At 39.3% G+C, this 24,687-nt stretch overlaps 1 protein-coding gene across 1 annotated transcript in view; it reads left to right on the plus strand.

The window, feature by feature from the left end:
- Positions 1-2,815: 2,815 nt before the first annotated feature.
- Positions 2,816-24,687, plus strand: part of LOC140922612 (stabilin-2-like) — a 70,974-nt gene continuing 49,102 nt past the window's right edge. The window contains exons 1-18 of the mRNA XM_073372595.1: positions 2,816-3,392; positions 5,590-5,669; positions 8,230-8,299; positions 10,148-10,252; positions 10,848-10,967; positions 14,587-14,712; positions 15,119-15,195; positions 15,561-15,694; positions 15,793-15,853; positions 16,780-16,947; positions 17,764-17,910; positions 18,528-18,665; positions 18,892-18,954; positions 20,131-20,253; positions 21,175-21,225; positions 22,060-22,140; positions 23,275-23,424; positions 24,161-24,232. Of these exons, the coding sequence (XP_073228696.1) occupies positions 3,065-3,392; positions 5,590-5,669; positions 8,230-8,299; positions 10,148-10,252; positions 10,848-10,967; positions 14,587-14,712; positions 15,119-15,195; positions 15,561-15,694; positions 15,793-15,853; positions 16,780-16,947; positions 17,764-17,910; positions 18,528-18,665; positions 18,892-18,954; positions 20,131-20,253; positions 21,175-21,225; positions 22,060-22,140; positions 23,275-23,424; positions 24,161-24,232 (2,094 nt within the window). The 5' untranslated portion in view covers positions 2,816-3,064. The remainder of the gene's footprint in view (positions 3,393-5,589; positions 5,670-8,229; positions 8,300-10,147; positions 10,253-10,847; positions 10,968-14,586; positions 14,713-15,118; positions 15,196-15,560; positions 15,695-15,792; positions 15,854-16,779; positions 16,948-17,763; positions 17,911-18,527; positions 18,666-18,891; positions 18,955-20,130; positions 20,254-21,174; positions 21,226-22,059; positions 22,141-23,274; positions 23,425-24,160; positions 24,233-24,687) is intronic.

Raw genomic sequence — 24,687 nt, forward strand, 5'->3', positions numbered from 1 at the left:
ACTGAAAAAATTATCATTGGGAAGCTGTGCAAACAAAAAGGGAAAACTTAAATTTCATGAGTATCTGAGAAGATACGAAAACACTTGTCAAGATTTTTTTTTATTTCTTGTTCGTTTAGGAAATTAAAACGGAGTTTGCATTCTCCAGTTTGCCGCTAATAGACGTTTAGGTCCTGTTTAGAATTTAATGTGATTTTGCTGTTATATTTTCGCGTGCATTTTCTTTTCTTTATTATTTTTGTTCATTGCGGAAGTTGTAGCATTGATCTTTATCCCGCTCGGTTTGAAAAGGAAATCTTGCACTTTTGTTTATTGAGAGACCACTTAAAACTCAGCGACGTATATGCAAATACCCCTGTAAACTAATCTGACCAATCGGATTGTTTGCAAAAGTAAGATGTACTGATTTGTTTAGATTGTTCACTGTCCACTATTTGTTTGTAAGATCATCAGGATCAAGCACTAACTGGTATGGGCGGCCATGTTAGGGTGTGTTCCTTTGGGATGAGCACCCTCAATTTCATATGTTCCGGGGGGTGGGCCTCGGACTTTATAGCGGTGGGGGGAGGGAGGCGCTTCCTCCCAAACTGTCCCCCACCCCCTAAGTAGATTTGATAGTCACCCAAGATGGCCGCCCGTAACGCAAAGCCTTCGATCTCGTTGATCTCATGGAAAAATCAGGGACTATGAATTGTTTAGCCTGATGTTATATGTTATTCATCTCAATTTGTAGTTAGCCTACGAACCACAGACGTATTTCCGGTCGTCACTTCTCTCCCTCCGAAAAGTTTTTCTCGGTGGGTGAAACTAGAGCCAAAAAACCGGATGCTCTCACAGGCTAATTTGTGGTACGTTAAAACTTAACTAAATTTAATAATCCGGCAAGTCAAAGCAGAAGCTGTTTGATTGACCAATAAGTCATCAACATTTCTTAACCAAGACAATTCTTTATTATATGGCGAAATCCGCGAGCGGGCATAATAAAGCGAATCCTGTGATCTGATTGGCTACCCGAGCCGGCAAGATGGGCCGATCGTGGCCGCTCGGAGTTTCCCGCGTTGGTTTCGCAGGAGAAACTTTCTTTTTGGCTATGTGATAAATCCTGTATTGACTGATGAGACTAAGCCTGTTCGGTCCTGAGAGCTTGGTATTTGCCTCGTTGTTTCTTACGTTTTTAAAGAACTCGTCTTCTTGTCGTTCCATAAAACAGAAAAAAAAAAAAAATGAACCAGGTCAATATCCAGCCATATTTGACCTCACCCCTGGTCAATGACGCACATGCAAATCTCTTGTCAAGTCCGAGCTTGACAAGAGAGGGGTCCTTGGGCGACTCTCATTAGAGAGGTTAAGCATCACGTTTACGTGTGGTTTACTGTTGATTATTTCTACGCATAAATTAGTAGTTTAGCGCAACTTTTTATCCATAAGATTTGTTTTGAGCTTTTTTTATCTGCACATTTTCTATTTTGCGAAATAGTCAACTTGAATCAGACGTTTGCCGTTTGCCGTATACGTGAAGCTTTTAAATCTTCCTATTAGGGCTTATCGTCGTTTACGCCGAAAACAAGAATCTCTTTTTAGTTTCCTCACTTTTTTCGAAACAAGAAAATTAAGTAGCCCCTTCTCACGCATAATAGTCGCTAGAACGGATTAAAAATCCAAATTTCCGAAAATCGTATGGAAGTTAACAGAATAACTCCCAAAAATCTCGCTCATTATCAATTATGTTCGGCTCATGTGAATTCCGTTCTTGACTTGCGCCTGAATGGAATAGTTATCTACATATTTATATCCGTCCTCCAGCTATGAAAACTTCTAGGCGATAATCATTTCTTCCAACAGATATTTTACAGAGAGGGGTCGTTTGTTCTATTCGCGCTGGACTTTTGTCCCTGTGACCGGAACATTTGGCAACGAACCGGATATTTTTTCTCGAGCACATTTCTAGTTTCCGTCGCAACTTTGGTATTCTAATTGACGAAGGAGTGTTTGAAGTAGTTAGCAAACATCTTGGCCATGCATTTTCGCGTCCGGTCGGGTTACAAATTGCTTCTCAGGTTGCTCTTACTAAAGGAAGAAAATTTCCATGAAAAATCGTTTAAGGGATCTTTATATCAATAAAAAAACTGTTCTTTTAGAAAAGTAGCATGATTCGCTTATATGATGAAGGAGATATAACTTTTGTTACCACTTTTATCTCACCCATAGAATTCATCTTCAGATTTGCAATTTACTCTAAATTTGTAATTAGAATGCAAATGTTGCGGCGTGTAAAGTTTACAGTTAACTTTTATCCAGCTGTACTTTAAAAAAAGATAATGTACATAATTCGGTAGACAAAACAAAACCGAACAATTCAACCGGTGAAAAAAGAAAGAAAGGTTATCAATTAACTGTCATCTTATCTTCTTAATTTTAATCTTCTTTTTTAAGAAAAACATTTTGCGGCCGCGTGGAAGACAAAACGAAACTTTGCTGTGACACATCTCTGAGTTTTAAGTGAAGTTCTTGATAGTTTTACTTCTCTTAAATTAACCTTGTAGGTTCATTATTTTAATGGACAAGAGCTGTCTATTTATAGCGTTGATAATGTAAAACAGATAGATCTCCAAACATAACGCAGTTAGATAGACAGTTTATAAAAAGAGTCGAAACTCAGCTGCACAAAAAAAACGGAAGTGCGTGAAAAGTTAAGCCAAGCCCGTTTGACGTTTTGCCGATAAATTTATACTGTATAGAAACTGAAAGAGGAAAGAAATGTCTGTCAGGAGTTTTATTCCAAATTTATTTTCCTTGCGCCGTCATTCCCTTTTCACCCTGATATAGCGTGCATGTGGTTTCAAAAAGACACGCGAAGAGTTTGTTCTCATTCATTGGCTCTTTTAAGTCAACAGATCCCGATATGCAAATTACTGTGTGAAATATGGTTTCCTCTCGAAAAACTAGAACACCCACTTGAAGCAAGCTTGCAGTGCAGATAATCTTGAAGGAAGTTGTAAATTTGCGGTCAAGACTCGAGCTTCGAAAACTCTTACAGCTTAGTTGCAGTAGGGCATTTCCAGGCATGGCGAAGCGATCAACGATCTCCGTATTCTTTCTGTTGAACGTGATCGTGTTTATGTTGCCATCTATTTTAATAGCTCAGAGATGCGATCGGCAAGTTTACAGCAACATATGGCATCGTTGCACAGAATGTAACATAAATGTTCTCCAAGGTTGCCCGATAGGTTATCAACAAGTTACGAGCGGCGAAGGAGTTCAACGCTGTACAATTTTCTTAAATTTTGGACCGAACTTGGGCAGAATTTCTGTCCCTGGCTGTCAACATTTGTGCAGGCGAACTCTTATACTAAAAGAATGCTGCAGTGGGTTTTGGGGACAAGACTGTCAAGGTATTTTGCAATGAAATTTATCAGTTAAATCTTATAACTCGAATACACAAATCACTCTGGTTGTTCAATGTCTTCATTGTTGCGCTGTTATAGATTATGTAAACACAGACAGTTTTCTTGAATTTAAATTTCATTCAGCCTGCATTTTTATTTCCAAACCCAAGCGAAGTGTATATATTGGCTACGAAATTTCATCTTAAGTGTTTATAATAAAGCTGAGATATTTCACAAAGACGGGAATTTTTCGGGAAATTTTGGCGCCAAGGGATCACATGACATGAATCTTCCGGGAAATTTGTTACAATCGAGATATTTGAATTTTCTATTATGTTATATTTTATGCCATTAAAGTTGTGCACGTTCTCTCTCACTGGAAAGGTCAATCTAATGTTTCAAACAGCGACAAAGCCTATATTTTCAGTGAAGAAGATAGAATATATTTAACGAGTGTGTATGGACAAGCGTGAAGTCAAAATTTTCTGTCTTTGAAACGGCTGTGTTTTCGACTCTCCGCTGTGAAATTCTCGCACTAAGCAGTTTAATTTTTTAATTTTTAAATACATTTTATGGCAGCTACAGTGAACATGAATAGGAAAGAAAAATCTCTGCAAAATCTAGACAATATCAATACAGTAGCATGGGAACTTTGTCATGAACACTCTTCTCATACTTATATGCGCCGTATCTTTTTCACACGATATATTTTCGTGCTTTTAAAAAATTAACACGCATCATTTCGCATGTTCTGCTTTTAATATTTAGCAATTTTGTCTTGGCAAGATTAAACACAGCAGTCACTTATTTTTGATGTTATATTGTCCTGGAATAAGACAATCTCATAAGAGAAAAAAAGTTCAGGTAATTTTCTCCAAGCATGTTTAAAAATTCCAAGCGTACGGAGAATTCAAAGCTTTTTTAGACTTCCTCTTCAAAGTCGCCTTTTCTCATTACGTAGTTCGCGCTTATAATTTGACTTCGGAATCCGCAGAACTAAACTGAACACATTAAGAGCTAGTTATTAAAAATAACAAATGTACGCCATCGTGCACCATGAAATTTATAGACGACAACTTTTAGTTTGTTGTAGACGTTTATAATGGGTTCAACTGGAAGTAACTGTGTGAATTAATCTGGTTTGTTTATGTTTTCATCGTTTTTCAATTACAAGGAGGCTGTTACAGTTTTGCATCACAAACAGTCCATAGAAACCTAAAATAATTTTTTAGCAAGATAAGTATCAGTCAATCATGGAAAAATAATATCCGGTGGTCATATGAAAATTAACTTTTTAGCCCGAAATTTAGATGACAATACACATTACGTAAAGGCGGATAATTTTAGAAGCAAAACCTTTAATTTCGTACAGCAGATATATTGTGTTGAGGCTTTAATGATGCTGTGGTTTAACGAAGAATGTGAACAATATAAGAGGAAAAGAAACCATAATCTTGTTAAGGCTATTTTTAAAAGAAAAACACTTGGAAAAAAAATGACTTCAAAATTCGAAAGAAACTAAAAATTGACTCATAGTCATGTACCCTCAAGTTGTATTAAAGCAAAGAATAAAACCAATTAATCATCTCATTTGCTGGTATAATGAGCAGGACAATATCTGATTATGACTGTTAAATATGTCATACGAACTTGAAGAATTAATTGCTGGAAGAGAAAAAATACTGAGTTTTAATACTCAATACAAAGAACACAAATTAATGTAGCCGGGTAATATCTGGCTATGACTGTTTGATCACAACTGATTAAAGTATGTTGTACTAATTTGCAAATTATTGAACAATTAATTTATTCCAGAGAAAAAGGTACTGATTTTTAAAATTTAGTGGATTTAGGAAATGGGCAAATAAAAGCAAGGGAGAGTGGAGAGGGGCGAGACAGGGGAGGGGAGAGGGAATGATTTGACTGTTTTTTGCCTGTTGTTACCAGGGAATCCTCAAAATGATTCTTTAAACTTAAAAACCTTTAAGTAGTGATTAACATCAATTTTCTCCTGATTTCAATAGACTATTAAGAGGAAAGGTTATTAGATTTCTGACATGATCTGGGAGGCTAGGGAAATGCTACTAATCTTTTATCAAATTCTCTCAACTAAGTATCTCATGAGGCAATGTGTGTAACTGGAGAATTTGTATGTGGATTTTGGGGCTTGAAGAGTTAACATTGTTTTGTCTGTGAATCATAGCATGTCCTGGTAGTCCCTCATGCAGTGGGCGTGGCTCCTGCAGTGACAAGGTGACTGGTAATGGAACCTGCACTTGCCAGGTAAGAGTCGCAGTTCACCCAAGTTCTTACAGTAGTGTACACAGGCCTATAGCTACAATCAGGGACAAAAGTAGTTGACACACTTGTTTAAAACGAGTGCTTTTAGCAAACATTTAATTCATCTATTATTTCATTCTTTTTAAAAGCCGTGAATCCCCTCATCCCCCGAATCAATGTTGTCTGAAGTAAAAAAAAGACTTGAGGGTCCAAAATTCAACATTGATTTTGGGGGGGAAGGGGTTGGGGTAGTAAGGGAAGGGGATAAGTATATCCACTATGCAAAAAGGGGCCATTTTACGGAAGTGTGTCAACACTTTTGTCCCTCATTGTCTGAATGCAAAATTGTGCTACTGCACACAAGTTGAGCCGTGCATGACACTGATTTTAACTGAAATTAAAGAAATCAAAGACATAATTATGTTATTGGTGGTGGGGATGACATTGACTTATTCACGACCGAATTATAGGGCCAATTGGAATTACGTGATGACGTAATAAAAGGGCTGCGATATCCAGAATTAACGTCGATATGGTTTACAAGCTAAAAACTGACGCTGAAACTCGCGCACATGTACAAGATTTGATGAATTTCAAGGGTATGCGTACTGAAAATGTTTTAATAAAGTGAATATTTCTCGTTCTTCACTTTATCTGATGGTTAAGGCGCAAACAATCACGGGTAGGGTAAGGATTGACACGTAGTGGGGATAGTCACTGGCCGGCCACGGAAATATGGAGCGTTAGTGCGGAGCGGCCGTCACTGCGTTCAATACCGAAACTACGGAAAAGTGAAGGTAAATTCATGGCCAATTCAATAAAAAACTAAGGACAGCGTAGCAAACATTGCAAGCGTCCACGAAAACAATTACTTTCAATCCCACCTCGTGACACCATGAGTGACATGATAACGCAACGCAAATAGCGTGACATGAGCGCATATGTCTGTGTATTTGGACTGTATTTCTCAAGCGAAACCCTGTGTTTTTGTCTATTGTCGGCAGAGAAAATGAAAAGAGAACTTTGAAACGTGAACTGGTATTTGACTCTCAAAGAAAACGACAGCTCAAACTGAGGAAAACACTGCTTCCTTCGTGTTACAACGGTTAACCACGTTTCGGCAAACGAAAAGTAACATTAGTCTGTTATGTCTTAATGTCCTTAATTGTATTCTCGTGGTTAACCGTTGAAACTCCTTATTTGCACCACATCGCTGGAATTTTTCTCGCCAAGAATACGTATTGCGAAGTACTTTCTACATAGCGGAATCTTCTTTTGCCTTTCGTGAGGAATTAGCGCATAAAAAAGGAAAATTTTCCAGCGCACGGCCGTCATTGATCACATGTTATCCCGCTTTCCTTGTCATCAAGTGAACTTCTGAGCAAAAGTAATTGCTGTTTTAGCGATGATGCAAACTGGTGTGTCTACTTGAAAACAATTTCTTTGGTATTCTGTGATTTACGAACTGGGAAATGAAATAGTTGTCCATCCAACATCAATAAAAAAATTATGCCACTGAATAAATGGCAGGCGGTCATCTAAAATCATTACAAAAGTACATTCCAAAACCTGGTCTAACCTGTTCGACGCCTACCTTCGCTAAAGGTTTGGATCACTTAGGTTTGAAAAGGTCTCCAAACAAAACACACATCTATATATAGGGCATAGCACAAACGGCTGGCCCATCATTTGTGAGGTTCGTAACCTGTATATTGTTCACGTCCTTTCACTAATGGCACAAGTCAATGTCAAAAATAATGCATGTCCCCTCAGTTACTCTGCAGTACTTCATTCGCTTAAGTTAACCATTTACAAGAACAATTTTCATTGCACCTTAGTGTTTCCATCCTTTTTCCACTATTGATAATACTTGTGAAAACATTACATCCGCTGCAACGGCATTGATCACAACACAAATGATTTCCTCTCGACCCCACAGGGTATCAGGAACGTGCGCGGAAGTACAAGATTAAGTGATGACATACGCTTCGTACATTTTACTCTACGTATACTACAAATCAGGAGGAAACTTTACAAATTGTTGTTTCTAAAAAAAACAATTTGGCCCATAGAGTAACGTCATCGCACAAAAATTCAGCAGCGTCAAAAATCTAGCCGGAAAACACAGATACATATTTCAGACAATCAGGGACAAAAGTAGTTGACACACTTGTTTAAAACGAGTGCTTTTAGCAAACATTTAATTCATCTATTATTTCATTCTTTTTAAAAGCCGTGAATCCCCTCATCCCCCGAATCAATGTTGTCTGAAGTAAAAAAAGACTTGAGGGTCCAAAATTCAACATTGATTTTGGGGGGGAAGGGGTTGGGGTAGTAAGGGAAGGGGATAAGTATATCCACTATGCAAAAAGGGGCCATTTTACGGAAGTGTGTCAACACTTTTGTTCCCCATTGTAGTCTAGAGGCAGCTGAAGCGGTTGTCTAGTTATGGATGTTGATTTAAGTTCCTTTTGTGTGCCATATCCTTCCTTCATAGTACAGGTCACCATTATTCACTCACTTAGTTAGCAATGATTCTTTACTTTGTACCTTGACTCATCAGGATGGTTTCAAAGGATTTGCCTGTGAGCTGTGTAAAGACGCAAACAAATTTGGCAGCTACTGCAATGAAAGTGAGTGTTAATTCATGAAAGAAGTACATGATAAAATTCTCAGTGCCTGACTCGCTGTGTATTTGGCAAATTAGCCAGGTTTTTTGTAAGTTACCCATTTAAAAATTTCCTAAACAAGCAACAACAAAAAATAGAAACCAAGTTAATTAACTTGGTTCAAAGAATCAAGGATTTTTATAAAATGTTTTTAAACTGAAGATGTTTTTTTACTTGAAACATTTTAAGTGTCATTAACTATATTAAGACTTTAATTACCCGTAAGCTCTTAATGATAAAAATAAATTCACCTTCTCCATGTGCAAATTAATCAACAGAATTGAGTGCTGTCTTTTCCTCCTTGGCTTTTGTGACTCAGCTAATTAATCATGACAAAGCATTCCAGTAATTTTCCCACTAACATAAGGACTGATATCAAACAAAAATTTTAAAACTACTGACTTTAATATTGCTATATTGTCATATTATTACAAACTTATTAATGTCTTGATTATACATGTCTTTTGTTAAATGATCTCTTTCTTATCTTTTTATAATTAGTAATTCATATTAGAATTAACTGAATTATACTACTACATGAGAAATTTCTGCAATTTGATTGGCTTAGAGCAGTGGTATTTCAGCTTAATTTGAAATACCTACATGTGAAAATTACAAACCTTTTGTGGGTAAAGTATAAACAAATAATAGCACGATTTGTGCATGATATTTGGCATAAATACCACTCGTGAGATTTGAAAATTATCTCAAATTTCACACGTCTAACGGCTCTTGAAATTACGTATAACAATTTTGAAATATCACTCGTGGTATTTATGCCAAATATCACTACTAATCATGCTATTACCTATACTAACTCAATTTTAATTTTATAATATTAGTGCAACACTGTGCCAAAGAAATTTCATTTTGATATGATTTGCTGTGGAATCCCAATATAAAAATGTGCCACCTGATTGAAATTACATTCATTTTAATTGGAAGGAGGGCGGGGGCCTTTTATCAGGGTTTTAACCTATACACTGTATTAAAACTGGGGCAAAGCACATCATTTTGTTATACCATGGCATTTAAATGTTATATATAAATCTAGATCTTTCATGCCTTTTAACCCCCAAAAGTGTTTTATATTATCTAATTTTAAGTGGTAAATGATGACTGCCCAATAACCATGAGTCAGTGACTCAGGATGTTTTGATAATTATTTGTCCATTAAAGATAACCTATTTACTACTTGGAGGTGGTTCAAGCTTGTACACTGAACCTCTTGTCCTCTTTTCAATTCACTACTTTTGCATAGACCATAATGCTTCTTGTTTACCCCCTCCACCCCACCTGCCCCCCAAATTTTGCATAACCATTGTTTCCCATTTCTCCTGGGTATAACAGTGGTCCCAAGAGAAATCCAAGACAATGGTTATGCAAAATTTTTTGGGGGGTGGGGGTGGGTAAACAAGGTGCATTATAATGGTCTATGTGAAAATGGTGAACAGCCTTGTCAGGGGTGGATCCAGAAAATACCAAGAGAGGGTGGGGCATCGGGAGACTTGCCAGCTATAATATCATACTTTTATCTGTTAATAGGTCTTAATAATCTTTTATTGGTGAAAGAACTCTGAGAGCACGGTCTGTGTCCAAGAGGAAACAGACAGCTGTAGATGAAATGTGGGGAGGGGGGATGCAGGGCGGGTAAGGGTGTCTTCCTTGGCCCCCCTTTATCTACCAATACATTTTTCTTTTGGCATGAGTTCTTTTATTAGGTTATCTGAGATACAACATTACATTATCTTTGTTATTTACATGAGTGAGTAATTATGATATCTAAATCATGTCCTCCTTTCTCCTTGGCAGCTTGTTACTGTGTTCATGGACAGTGTGACAGTGGGTTACTTGGCACAGGACACTGCAGAGCAGACAGCTGTCACCTGGGACATCAAGGACAGGACTGTAACATAGGTAAGTGTAAAAGCTGGGATACCTGTGACATTTGGCAGTGCACAAGAGACCTGTATTATCTAAAATTAATACTTTGCTTGAGGTTCTCAAGGAAACGATTGGTCAAGTTTATTATGGTGAAGAGACGATCCAAGTAGCAGATGATGAGTTTTATCTATGTTGATTCCCAAAGGTTCATTAGTTATAAAAGAACATTGCATTATGACAGTCCAAAGGACTGTATGAGAAGTATCAGTGCCAAAGGGAATACACTTCATTGTTACATTCTGACTTGATGTAGGATGAGAAGCGTTAGACTGCAATACAGCCCGTATTTTGGTCTAGGTTAAGAACGCGCACTTGGGCAGTCTAAGGAAAGGTCCGGAGAGAGGGTGAAAACGGAGAGTGATACTAAGGACAGACACGAAAAATACTCTCACCACTACGGGCGTGTGAAGCCCATGCGCTTTGCGTGAAAATATGACGCCCGCGCTTTGCGTCTTGTAGTCAAGAGAAGTGTGTTCTATGAGAATATAGATTATCTAAAGGGGGATAAAGAAAAACAAAGTGGTCATTATCAACTAAAAAACGTAATGAGTAACAATTTGCTTTCCAGCCCTGCCAAACTGTACCAATCCACTGCCATGTCCAGTGAATTCAGGTTGCTTCAAGATCAATAACACAGACTCATGTGTATGTGATCCAGGATACAGAAACATCAGCAATACTTGCAATGGTGAGTTATAGTAAACTATTAGGAATAAAGTAGATCATTAATTCTTGCTTCCCCTGCATCCTCCTCCTCTGAAATTGTTTTATTTGTCTCTGCCTTTCTCTTCTTTCCTTCTGTGTTTCATTCCACTGTTCTTTATCTCTCACCCAAGGTTGTACTCTAAGAAAAATTGAAGGGCGCCCAATGCTTTGAACTTGTGAAATCCAGGGCGCCCAGTATATGATCTGTATGAAAAAAACCTAGATTTTCTAGTCGCCCAAGAGCAAAAGTTAGGCGCCAAAGGCCACCGGGCTCTGCTAGAGTACATCTCTCATCTCTCCTCAGTTTGCTGCCTTACTCTTTTTTCTTTTTTTCTTTTGTGTTTCATTCCACTGTTCGTTATCTCTCATCCCTCCTCATTTCTCTACCTTACTCTTTGTTTCTTCTGTCTTTCATTCTACTGTTCTATATCCTCTCTCCTCTTAGACTGCGTTGCAGAGGTAATTTAACCCCGGTAAGTAACGTCTGCGAAGCAGTGCTGAGATCCTTGGTTTGGGCCCCCAACGAACTCAACAAATTTCCGGAAATGCGTTTCAAATTTCCCTTCAACCTGATTGGCAAATCGACAATGGCTTTTTTTAACAGGCCAATTATGGCGAGTACTCCAATCCTGGTACACAGGTAAGGACCTCGAACAAGTTTTTGGCGCTGTTTCACAGACGGTCTTAACCAGAGTTTAGTTTCGTTTGTGGCGTAAGCCACTGTCTTCCCTTCACTCCCGCTCTTCTTCTGCTTGCCTACTTTCTCTCTCCATTTTTTTTCCTTCCTTCATTTCCCTCCATCGCTCGTCACTGTTTTCTTTACAACTTCCTCACGTTCAACGTCTTTCCTTCCTCTTCCTAGCTCTTCAGTCTCTCGCCTTTTTTCGGATAAATTAAGGTTTTTTTTGGATAACTGCCCACCCACCCCTCCCCTAAGTCAACATTAGCACTTAATTCTTACTTAGGGCAAATTTTTGAGTCAGGGGAGGGGTAGGTGGTCAGTCTTCTCCCAAACTCCTAACCGTCTCTGCCCTCTCTTCTCCTCGTTAAAAGACAGATGATTACCTTGATGCAAACATGATAATGCGAGAAATAAAATCGCGAAATCCCAAACCTTAGCTTCTTCACGACGTGCATTACACAGATTTGTCTTTCTTGCTTTTGACGAAATTGCACATTTTCTTTCTTTTCTTTTCTCTTTGCTTTTTACTTGTTATCCGGTGATATCTGTTTGTAATCTTTTACTTAATTAATTTGCTACGCCACGACTAGCGTTTTGGCTAACTGCGAGCCAAGAAATTATGAGCACTATCATAGTTTTCGTTGCGCGTTTTCCATCAAAACGTCGTTTTGTGAAGGAAATCGTTGCATATCAAATATTGTTTTGCGTGGTATATAAACGCTACAAGCGAGCTTGATCAACCACGCGGACGACAGAAACAAGGAAATAATAATTAATGCTCATGAAAGCAAAAATTCTGAACGTGCAGGACACTTTTTCGCAAATTTCTTTCTCGTCTTTGCCCGACTTATGTCGTCAGACTTGATGGTAATGGCTATATGGTCGTCGCTTTAATCTCTAAGATGGTCGATCTTGGCGACTTCGATTTCGTCGGAAATACCCTTAGAGGGTCTACCTTGTCCCTTTAGCATCCTTTCTTTGCCAACTGAAGGTTTTTTTCTTTTCCCATTTATCCTTTCTTTTTTCTCTTCTTCTCTCTTCATTCCTCCTTCCTGTCCGTTTCTTTATCTCAGTGTTTTGTCTTCTTGCTTCTTTTGTCTTTTTGTTTTGTCGATTCCTTCACTTCCACTGCCTTTTTTTGTAAATCCCTTTTAACTTCTTACCTTCTCCTTTCCTCCTACCTCTTGTTTTCCTACCTCCTGTCTTCTCGCTTTCCCTTACTGTCTGCTGGTCTTCCGTTGCCCAGCGGGTTTGCCTGTGTTTTTCGAGCATGCGCACTGTTGGCCTTGTCATTGTGCACAAGGCCACCGCGTAAAAACCTCAAGCTTGACTTACCCGTTTTTGTTTTCGGTTTTTATTCTTGTTAATCTCTTCATTTGCTGGAATTTAAAGTTTATATGTGATTGTAAAGCTTTTACGGCGCTTTTGAGTCTTTTCGGAACGCCTTGTAAAGACTAATGTAGTTTAATCTGATGGATGTCATTATGTGCCGCCGTTCGCCGCATCGCACTGTCTCTGCCCTTGTCCTTTTGACTTTCCTCCACCCCCCAGCTTTTCCTCTCTAACTATCTTGTTCAGCTATTATTATTTCTTTCGGATCCTCTCTCCTTTCTCTTCTTCTCTCTTCATTCCTCCTTCTTGTCCTTTCTTCCCTCTCTGTTATCTCAGTGTTTCGTCTTCTTCCTCCTTTGTCTTGCTTTTAGCCTTAGAAAACAGCCGACATTTGGCGACACCACCACTGGTTTCCCCGCCAAATGGTGTCTGAGAAACGAGTGCAGAAATTCCATACTGATGACGCGTTCCCAGATCTGGGTAGCGCTTCTGATTGGTCGTGCCGCGTGGGAAATTTGTTTCAACCAATCAGAAGCGCTACCTAGAATTTCTGCGCTTATGGCCTCTTAATGGGGGTTGGCTACTCAATAAAGGTTTGTCATAAATTAGCAAATCTTTATCAGAAACATCACTTTATTTGTATAGGTAATAGCATGATTAGTAGTGATGTTTGGTATAAATACCACTAGTGATATTTCGAAATTGGTATATGTAATTTCAAGAGCAGTTAGACGAGTGAAATTTCAGACAATTTTGAAATATCACGAGTGGTATTTATGCCAAATATGACGCACAAATCATGTTATTATTTGTTTATACCACTATCCGCAAAAGGTTTGTAATTTTCAAAGTGTAGGTATTTCAAATTAAGCTGAAATACCACTGCTCCAAGCCAATCAAATTGCAGAAATTTCTCATGTAGTAGTGTAATGATGCAAACGCGCTACGGGAGATGCCTTACTGGTTCACAATGGGACTTTAAGATCCAACGACGCGGACGGTCAAGAAACAATAGGTTTTATTAGCAAAACAACAACTTTGCACGTGCACCACGCTTTTTTGTACATTTCTTTGCCCGTTTTTGCACGACTACGACGTGAAAATGCCTAATTTCGCGTTTTATGGAGGACGTAAACAAGCAACGACGAAATTTTATTTATCTTTCTGTACTGGGTATGGTGCCCAGGAATTCAACTCCAGGAGGGTTCGCCTACATTTGACCAAGTAAGTGGGTAGGAATAATTGCGATAAAGAATGAAAGAACGCAAATTCACTTTTTAAGCGACTTCCTCATTGCCGTCGCGTCGTTGGATCTTAAAGTCCCTAATCCGAGTCGTCAACTTCTTCATCACATTATTAAGGGGAACCCAAAGTAAGTGTATCAAGCACTAAATGACTTGTTAATAGAGGTGTCAACAATGAGAGAACTCTTGAGCCGACGGCCATAAGGTGGCCGTTCAATAGAGTTTTAATTTCCCATTCAGTTCTACAATTATTTCGGGACTTTTGCTTACTGGTTGCTTAATAGAGAGTGGCCGCTTAATGGACGTTCAACTGTAATAAAGTTTTCTGTTTATTTGGTTCTTAGCAATCAATCACTGTATCGATGGAAACCATGGATGTCATAGTAATGCTGACTGCTTCTATCTTGGACCTGGAAAACACAACTGCACATGCGCATCTGGTTACACAGGAGATGGAACCGTCTGTGTTGGTAAGAACTAAAGTAGTAGCAGCTTTTAAATTAATATTTAAGATTATTGAGTTTTATTAAATTTTTAATTTGACTTCCGGCTTTTTTTAAAGTCAGAATTGAAATGCGTGAGATTTTCGTAGGGTTATGACCAGGATTTCTAAAAACGTCCCAGCGACTTCCGAACGTTTCGGAAGATTTTCCGAAGATTTCTGAACGTTACCGAAAATGTGCGAAGGTGTTCCGACGACCTTTGAGCACTTCCGAAGCTATTTAAGCCTTCCTTCCCATACCTACACCTACAGTAGACTGACAGCGACAGTCCTATGTAGGATTCTAACTTAGAATGAAAGGGCAGATATATATTCAACTTACCAAGGACTTGACTAATATCCTTGTTATTGTGCTTCTCTTGATTTCTTGACAGCAATTGACCCTTGTCAAAGAAATAATGGTGATTGCCCATCTAACTCAACTGTCTGTAACTTCCTACAACCTGGAGAGGTAATGTGGTCATGTCTAAGTTTAAATGTACTTAGATTTTCCAATGTAGTGATCTTCTAATGCACCGAAAGCTATTCACTAATTTTGATATACTTCAAAGTTTTCCTCAGTTAAGACTGACACTTTTTGAATGACTCGTTTTCCTTTGCACTTTTGGTAATTTATATAGAAAGAGCGAACTATAAATAATAAATGTTGCTTTTGTTGTAAGTATGTCGTTTGTTACAATTTCGACGAAAAATAAGAAAGTCGCTGCAAAGTTCAGCTTCATCAAATTTTGGTTTTGCACGCGAGCGTCCCATTTGAACTAGGCCTGAGTTTCCATTTCAACACATTACTAATGACAGTGGTGATATTCATTGTAGAGTAACTGCAGCTGTCTTCCTGGATTTCAAAACTATACAAGTGGAGCTGGTTGTGTGATGATTGATCTCTGTGAAAATGGAGGCGGGTGTGACGTCCATGCAAACTGTACAATGATAGGACCAGGAGTAAAGAGGTATGCCCCTTGCTACATGCAGACTATTGTTTATAATTCATGCCTGTTCATACAGTTCTTTAAACTGGTCAAAATGGTCTTATTGTTTTACTTAATAGGTGTGACTGTAAAAATGGCTATCGAGGAAATGGAACCACTTGCTATGGCAACATTCTGCAGGTAAACAACATCTTTAATGAGAACACTGCTTGAATGCTTGATACAGTAAGTGGCTCATACTTAATGTTACTCAACTACTAAATTAGCAACTGCCATGTGGTTTGACTTTGTGATAATGGGTATGTCAAGCTGGAGTGGCTCACCTCCCTAGCTAATAAAAATTGGGGTTCACATTGTCAAGAAGTCGTCTTTCTCAGCTATATCGAAAGTTAATTTTTAGCCTGAAAGTTGGTCTTACCATGAGAAGTGAAATGCATATTTTAATAACGTAGAGGGTTAAGAGAAGTAATTGTGATGTTCCAGTTTGAAAAAGTCGATAGTTTTCATCTGAAAACTGTAGTAAGCCACCTTAAATTCAAATTGGGGCTCACTTGTCGATGTGTTGTCGTTCTTATCTTTATCAAAAGTTATTTCCTCTCCCTGAAAGTACGACTTTTCCATGAAAAATAAAATACAGTTTTATTAGTGTGTAGGGTCAAGCGAAGTAATTGTAATGTAGCAGTAACTTTGGTGAATAGCAGATGTGAATTACGAAGGGTCAGGCCTTTTTCCCTCGAGTTGACAAGAGTTGTGCCCCACATTGGCGCTCCATATCAGGTTGTAAAATAGAACAGAGTGCTGATGGGGACGCTGTAGCTGGCTAGCATAGGCAGGGGGTAGCTACAATGCTACTTCACACAGGAAAACCACACTGGCAATTTCCCACTCTAGAAACTATAAAGGGGAATAACGCTTGTCCACCCAAACGATCCCAAAACTCTTTGCGCCGAAAGCTTGCACCCATTCCCTTTGCCATTTCTAGAGTGGGGAATGTGGGCTGCCTGCGGTTCTTGTGGGCTGCCTGTGGTCCTTTTAGAGTTACCTAGCCTGGCCTGTAAGGATTGTCATGTACCTTTTGTATCCAATATGATGTTATGTTGTTGCAGAGAGTAAAAGAGCTGAACCTTCAAGGCCCAAATGGACTCAAGGGACAACTGAATACTGCCATTGATTTGCTGACTGGTTCGTTTGTTCACCAAGCCCTTGCTGGTGCAGGGCCATTTACTCTGTTCCTGATGGTGGACGATGCTTTTGCAAATCTTACCCAGGAACAGGTAAAAACTAAAAAATAAAGATTATAGAGGTACACTATACATGTATACTGGAAAAAAGGACAACAAAATAGATTTAACAGAAAATAGAGCAACGCGACGGATTTGCCAACAAGACAATACTGGACACTTTTGCATATGGAGAATCACTCCATTTTGTAGAGTGTAATCGGCCATATAAAATGGCACATGTGTGAGGCTGGGGGTACCATTTACACAAACCACTAGGGAGGAAATCTTGTGTGTTAACATTAAACTGTAAAGTTTGACGTGGTGGAAAAACGACCTGCTACAATGTATATTCAAATAAGCGGAACAGACTCATATCACAGCCCCCCTTTTTACGAAGCTTCTCCTACGGATTGACGCGAACCATTTTATTTTTTCAACTGGAATTTCCGGTTTTCCCATGTAAATGTTAAGTACACTGGGTTCGTGTGTGTCCAGTTACATTCTGGGAGAGTTTGAGAGACGGTCAGTGTAAAACGCAGACTGGGGACCAGGGATAAAATGCAGACTGCAGACTATGAGTAAAACGCAGGATGGGTGCAAAATGCAGAATGAGGACTGCAGACGTTTTACACTCAGTCTGCTGTTCGCAGTCCGCAGTCCTTGTTTTACACTGACCTGTTTGAGAGATGCTATCGCTTCAATTGGCCATTTGGAGGTTGCATGGAATCGTGGGAAACTGGGTCAAAGTTCGTCCCCTCAAACAAATTCAAACTGCAACTGGACGCTGCATTCAGCCAGGCTCCCGTTGAAACATGAAATTTCTAGTGTTACTCTTGAATCACATTCATTTGCTTGTTGAATTTATAGAAGGCTGAGCTGACTGCCAATTTAGATATGGCTTCGCATTTCGTCAGTAGACATTTGATAGCTGGCGATTTCGATTCATTTGCTTTGAAAAAGTATGGAAAAGTCGCAACACTCGAAGGAATTAATGCAATCATCGCAGAGTATCAGGTAATGGTAGACCCATCTAAGGTTAGCCGTTATTGAGTTTTTTCCTTTTGCTTATAAGCGCTGGGCTCAAACATCTTCGTAGAGGGTTTTAAGAGGACCTGTAAACGGAGGGGCTTTAATGTGAGGGGGTCTATAACAGGTAGATGGGCGTTTAACTTGTGGGCTCATAAGCTGAGGGGCTTATCAGCGGCAGTTTACCATATATGGCTTTCTCGTCTGTTATTTTTTACCCTTGAGAAAAACAGCTTAATCACCTATAAGAACGCCTCAAGATAAGTCTTTTTTTTTGCCAAATTAGTGAATAAAGCGATGTTGCTACACGTTTTTGCAGACGTTTTGTAAAGAATTCTGTAAAAACGACGTTACTTGCATTATTTTTCTTGTTGATGAACACCACATTTCTCGAAAGCTTTGCGATGTTTTTTTTGTAGTAGAAAAGATTTTTTGAGCCAAGTTAACATCTTATAAAATCGTGATGTGACTGATGGCTGTTTGAAATAGCTTAAGGCTGTTGGTTTATTCAAAATGATTAACGATCATCTATATCAGAATAGACTTCTGTGTTGCTCGAGTCTCATTTTGTTTGGAAGTTGATGTGATATTTTTTTTACAAACAGAATGTGACGTACTTCAAGCTGGATGGGCATTATGTCAATGCATCTGTGCTGTTGAGCGATTTGTTGGCTGGTAATGGTATGATTCATGTGATTGACAAGATAATGTGGCACGTCGGAGACTATCAAGAAACACGTTCCGTAAGTTACGATAATTAAAGATTTGCCGTTTTATTATTAGTCGGTTGTTTTGCTGCTTAGGGCCTTAAATGAAACATCAATCGTTTCTCACAATCCGGAAATTCTCGTTACTTGTAAATGACCAGTAGACTGCCTACGAACCCTAGCCGGGCGGTAACACGATTGTAACATTTTTTCTGTTTAGTTGAGTTTTATTTTACATGGGAAACGTTTTTCTCTCTTCCAGAAATCATCGCTTCAGGTTCTCTTCAGTCAGAGCAGATTCAAAGTCTTTGCGTCACTCTTACAGGTATGAATTAGAAAAACAATTTGATGAGAATCAACCACAGGGTATCTACAGAAATTTTTGAGTTCCAGGTGGGGCTTGAACCCCGGAGGCTACTCCCGAAAATTTGGGATAGGGTTGTGCCGCCCGGGGTCTTACACCCTGACCCTATTTAAGGATGAGACAAACGAAGACTGATCCTCTTGGAAAAAAACCTGTAAAATAAGACCCATTTTCAGGATAAAACAAAACCTAAGAATCTAACGGAAAAAAAATCTTCCAAAAATCGCTTTCCTAATACTCTAAGGTAAAGTTCAGCTTTAACAGATGATTTGTTTCATGTGTCGGTGGGCATTTACTTGCTTAAATTGTAGGTGATTTAATAACAGTACTCTATTTAAGGATCACACCGTGATTACAACGCTAACAAGGCCATAATAGATTCCCTTATTAAGGATGGAGACCCTGAAAAACCATACCTTATTGGGTGGCACATACCTATCTCAGTGACGGATGCAGACCTTCAGATTGGCGGGGGGGGGGGGTTCATCCAGACCCTTTGATAAGGAGGGCCCAGTGTCAAAATTTTTTTCTTCGGCCCTTCGGGCCTCAGTTTGGTCCAAGGATAAGGGGGGAAGGGGGGGGGGGGGGCTCCCCTGGATCCGCCTCTGTATCTAGCCCATATATGGGAGTACCCCGGGATTTGAACCTACGACCTCCTGCACTTTAGACAGATTCTCTAGCCATTGAACTACTGGAGACCCTGGAGATCAATGGTATTTCAAGGGGTTATGACAAAGGAGCTGCATCACGCAGTCAAATAACAACACATTAATTGCTTAAGTGCATCGCACAGTCACATTAATGATCAGTAAATATAACAGCGCGCTAGGATTGCGCACTAGGAAGCCATTGTTTAGCGGTCACTCAAGCAATTCATTGCAGCGAGTTCCGTATGCGCAAATACCCAATGCCCAGTTGACCAAGCAACCTTTATTAAATTAAGTAAATCATAACTGATTCAATAAACGTTGCTTTGGGCATTAGGAATTGAGCACTAGGAAGCAACTAGGACCCAAGCAATTCATTGCAGTGAGCTCCTTATGCTCAAATACTCAATGCCCAATTACCAACGACCAATTGCCAATTAACCTTTATTGAATTAGGAGTACACGAATCCCTCATGTTTTGTTGTTTTAGTCTTCAGGAATTGGTTCAGAGTTATCTGGTCTGGGTGCACAGTTTACCCTGTTAGCACCAGTAAATTCCGCTTTCAGTGCAATCGACAACAGCACTATGAGGTTCTTAACCGACACTGATGCGGTAAGTATTTCAGTTTGGGAAACTTAACAAGATTACGAAGCTGGTTGATTGTAAAGCTTGTAGTGGAATTATATACCCTATACACGACCCCTCGAGCTACCAAGCTTTAAATGTCATCGTGTATAAGTAACTGTTTTGACTGATTTGTGTAAATGAAAACAAAAGTAATCGTCTTTATTTTACGGGGAAGACACTTCTAAAACAATCTCTCCAGGTTTACAAACCCGTTGCCCTCCTTTATGGAATTGAAAGTCGACAACTGAGGAAGTAATTTGTGAGTTTTTTGTTAAGTAGTTTTTTCAGTCATGTAGTTTTTGGTGCTGAATTTTTTTCTTAAATTCAGTTCATTACAAAAACTTTCTGGGGCTTGCAAAAAATCACTGGTGCGTTTAATAAACCGTGTGGCATAAATTCAATTCCTGATTCCAGTCATGCACGTTTACAATTACACTGCTGCATTTTACCATGCTGTCTTCAAGCTGCACGGGCGTGCTTTAGGTTTACTTCGTTAAGTGGCGTTAGAAAAACGAACCTATGCCTAAACTAAGTGAAGCATTTTACTTGGAATTTTATTGATGTATTCCCCATTGCGTAAGTGTGTCTTGTTGCTCCCTTCTTTGAAAATAATTTTTATACAGAGCGTTTTCACTCACGTGGCCAGCATCTATACAAATTTATTGAAACAAAAGAAAGCGTTTGCATAAGAAAAGAGTTCAACTCCCACAGGACTGGTTTGGGAGACCAGCATGGCCGCCGTTTCATTGTTTTGGAACACCAATATGGCCGCCGTGACGTCATATGAAAACACTCTATACGCTGCTATAAGTAATTTCTTGTTGCCAAGTGATCACCTGGATCAAACTGCGCGAGTGAAGTCGACAAGTGATGTTTTTTAATCGCACACTGTTGTCTTTCTTATAGGGAAGAAGAAAGATGAAATCCCTTTTGAGAAACCACATCCTTACTGGAAAGGTATACTTGAAGGTTACGATGAAATAGATTATTGTTTAATGCAAGGCTCCCAGACGTTGCTGAATTAAAGGAGCTTGGCTACGGCTGTCTAGTTCATTTTGTTAATAATGCTAAGTATTATTCATTCAAAAATATTTCGCCGTTTCTGATTGGCTAAAATCCCACGTATAATTCATCATAATCAGCTATTGTTGACCAAATTTGGAAGAATTTTGCGATATTTAACTGATGACGTCAATCGTGCAGCAAAATTGAGAGATTATTGAACCATTAACCGAGAGACCTGGGGACGAGTTAAAGTTGTTTTGGTAGTGAGTACAAAATGGCGGAACATTTTACTCGTTTCACGGCGAACTATTGTCTAAAAAACATAGCAAGAACAGAAAGAAGACAGCTCGAAGGACGACATCTGCTAGTTGGAGTATATATGCAGACCTGAACAGTCCTTTATCTCCTAAACTTGCCGATAGACTTGCACTATTGAGATGAACTTAACATCGACGGAGGTCAGCATGTTTTAACGAAATGATGTGTGAGAAACAAGCGCAGAAATTCCATACTGATGACGCGTCACTAGCCAGAACTGGTTAGTGTGTCTGATTGGTCGTGCCGCGCGGGAAATTTGCTTCAGCCAATCAGAAGCACTACCGAGGTCTGGGTAGTGACGCGTCATCAGTATGGAATTTTTGCGCTCGTTTCTCAGACGTCATTTCACGGGGAAACCACTGGTGGTGTCGCGAAATGGTGGCTGTTTTCTTAGGCTAGACATTATGATGCGTTTCCTTTTTGTTTAGTATATTAACTTGTACACCCAAATGTTGTTTTCCTTGCCAGTTCTCAATTTTGGACCTGTTGTACAGCGGCAAAGTTGTATCCGTGGAAGGCGAGTCAGTGATTATCAAGCTGGCTTCCAGGGTAAGAGCCCGGATCATTTTACGTTTCTGTGAACTGCCCACCTACCCCTCCCCTAAACCAACATTTTGCCCTAGGTAAGAACTTTTAGAAGTGTTCATGTTGGTTTAGGGGAGGGGTAGGTGGGTAGTTTCCCAGAAACGTAAAATGATAAGAAACCTTTACTGCAGTGTAAACCTTATGCATGATGATGATGATAATGATAATAATAGTAGTAGTAATAATTATAATAATAATAATAATAATAATAATAATAATAATAATAATAATAATAATAATAATAACAACAACAACAATACCGTAAAATTCCGAAAATAAGCCCGTCCATGTGTAAGCCCCTCCAAATATAAGCCCCCCGACCCGTTAACGCAAAAAACCGTCCGTTAAATCGCCCCTTCAAATATAAGGAGGCTTGTACTCTAAAAAGCAGTTCGACGAGGGAAAAGAAGATTGACTAGTCCAGAAGTTCGGGCTGCGGCGACTTCTCCTCCTCGATCAAGAAGAAAACAAAAGGAGGCTCTGCTTGCAGGGTTTAAAAAAATCCAGTTTGACGAGAGAGAAAACAAGATTTAGGCCCGGTTCAAACGTCGAATTTCACATGTGCCGAACTTAACGCGAGAGTTGAATGCATGTGAAGTGCGACGTTTGAATCAATTAAATTCGACTGTTTAAATTAAATGCGACGTTTGCCGTATCTGCGACTGAAACAGTCGAAGATTCGACTTAGGTTCGACTTTTGATTCAAACGTCGCATTTCACATGTGCCGAACTTAATGAATGAATTTTAGTAAATTATTATTATATTACTGAGAATATTGACAGCGAAGAGAGTTCAATTCGACAGAGTTCAGTGAGATAAATTCGACGTTTGAATCAAATGCCGTATTTAACTATTTTAGTCGAGTAAAATAGCAATTAAATTCGGCACATGTGAAATTCGACGTTTGAACTGGGCCTTACTGGTCCAGAAGTTACGGGCCCCGGCGACTTCAAAGATTTTACGCGGTTCAGGAAGACTAGAGTCTCCTTTTCTTTTCCTCGATCGAGAAGAAAACCCAAGGAGACTTTACCCCCGGGTGGCCCCCTGGTGATAATGAGAAACCGTTACTGGGGTTATAATCTGTTTTTTTGTTGCAGGGTCTGATTGTTTTAGGTGAAGATGCTGTCGTGATCAGTTCGAATATCTTGGCCAGCGATGGAGTACTTCATGCGTTAAACAAGCTTCTTATCCCTGATGATATTCAACCTTTGTTACCAAGATTTTGCAACAGGAAGTCGTTTAGTCGTGTAAGTAGTTATTTAAGGTTTTTTAATTGATAAATATATGAATTTCATCTATTTGAACCACTGAAGGAATAAATGCAAGGAAAATAATTGTAGTTAGTGACGCAACTTAATATGCAGTTGCGAAAAGGATTCAAAATATTGCCTCTGTCATACCAGTGCAGTTTTACAGCCAGCCAGCAAAAAACTGGGGGCTAGTCATTAAATTGTTCGTAATTATGGATTATTAAATTTGGAGGAGCTCAATAGGTCAGTCACTGAGACGTCTACTATCCCTACTTATAGATTTTTGAAAGTATTTGGTCCCTAAATCCAGTTTAAGACGCTTCTTAATATCCCAATCTACTTATTGACAACTGCCTTGCAGGGGCGGATCCAGGAATTTTTGATTGGGGTGGGCCCAATCAAGTTCAGAAAGCACTGTTTAATTTGTTGTGGCAAATTACTTCCCCCCACACCCCTCCCACCACTCGCGGTTGCACGCTATAATTTCGATGATGTTTCGTTTAGTGAATCAGCCAGTTTATAAAGTGATATACTATCCTGTTGATGTAAGTATTTCAGTCTTAAACAAGCGACAAGGGGTCAGGTCTGATAACGGTGAGGGGGGGGGGGGGGCTGGTTTCGTATCCCCCGGACCCTCCCCCTGGATCCGCCATTGGCCTTGTGTATTTGTTGCTTTCCCTAATTATTTCAGCCCTTTCCTTAATTAAAAACCTGCAGTATGCTTCTTCAACAGGGCATTTGTTACCGCTGTTCTGCTGTCCAAGCCTTGCCCACTAAGGGGTGTCCAAGAGGTTATTCTCCATCTGTAAGTCCTAAATCTTAGTAAAAAAATACCTTTAGACTTCCGCTTATAACCCCCTTCCCCCAGCAATAGGCCAATCAACCTGTAAACAAAAAAACACACGCGGTTCCCCCCCCCGGGTATAAGTTCCTTTCTAGCTTGTACTGATATGAATTCAGTTTTTGCGACGTTTTGAAGCTTAAAAAAGTGAGTACCTTCATAACGTATTTTAATCAGCAGTGCTATGCAGCTTGTTTTGAAACGGTTTTTTTAGTCCGGTTATATAACCTCCCGGATGTAAGTACCCCCGCCGTTTATAAGCCCTCATAAATATGGAGTCATAAAAGCCCAGGGCTTTTAAGAGGAAGTTAACTATATGTCGTTTTTACGACCATATTATCGTTCTTGTGGGGATTGAACTCTTTTCTCGTGCAAAAACTTTCTTTTGGTCCAGGACGTTTGTATAGCTGCTGAACACG

This window comes from Porites lutea, chromosome 13 (genome assembly GCF_958299795.1).
Source record: "Porites lutea chromosome 13, jaPorLute2.1, whole genome shotgun sequence".
Taxonomy (NCBI): Eukaryota; Metazoa; Cnidaria; class Anthozoa; order Scleractinia; family Poritidae; genus Porites; species Porites lutea.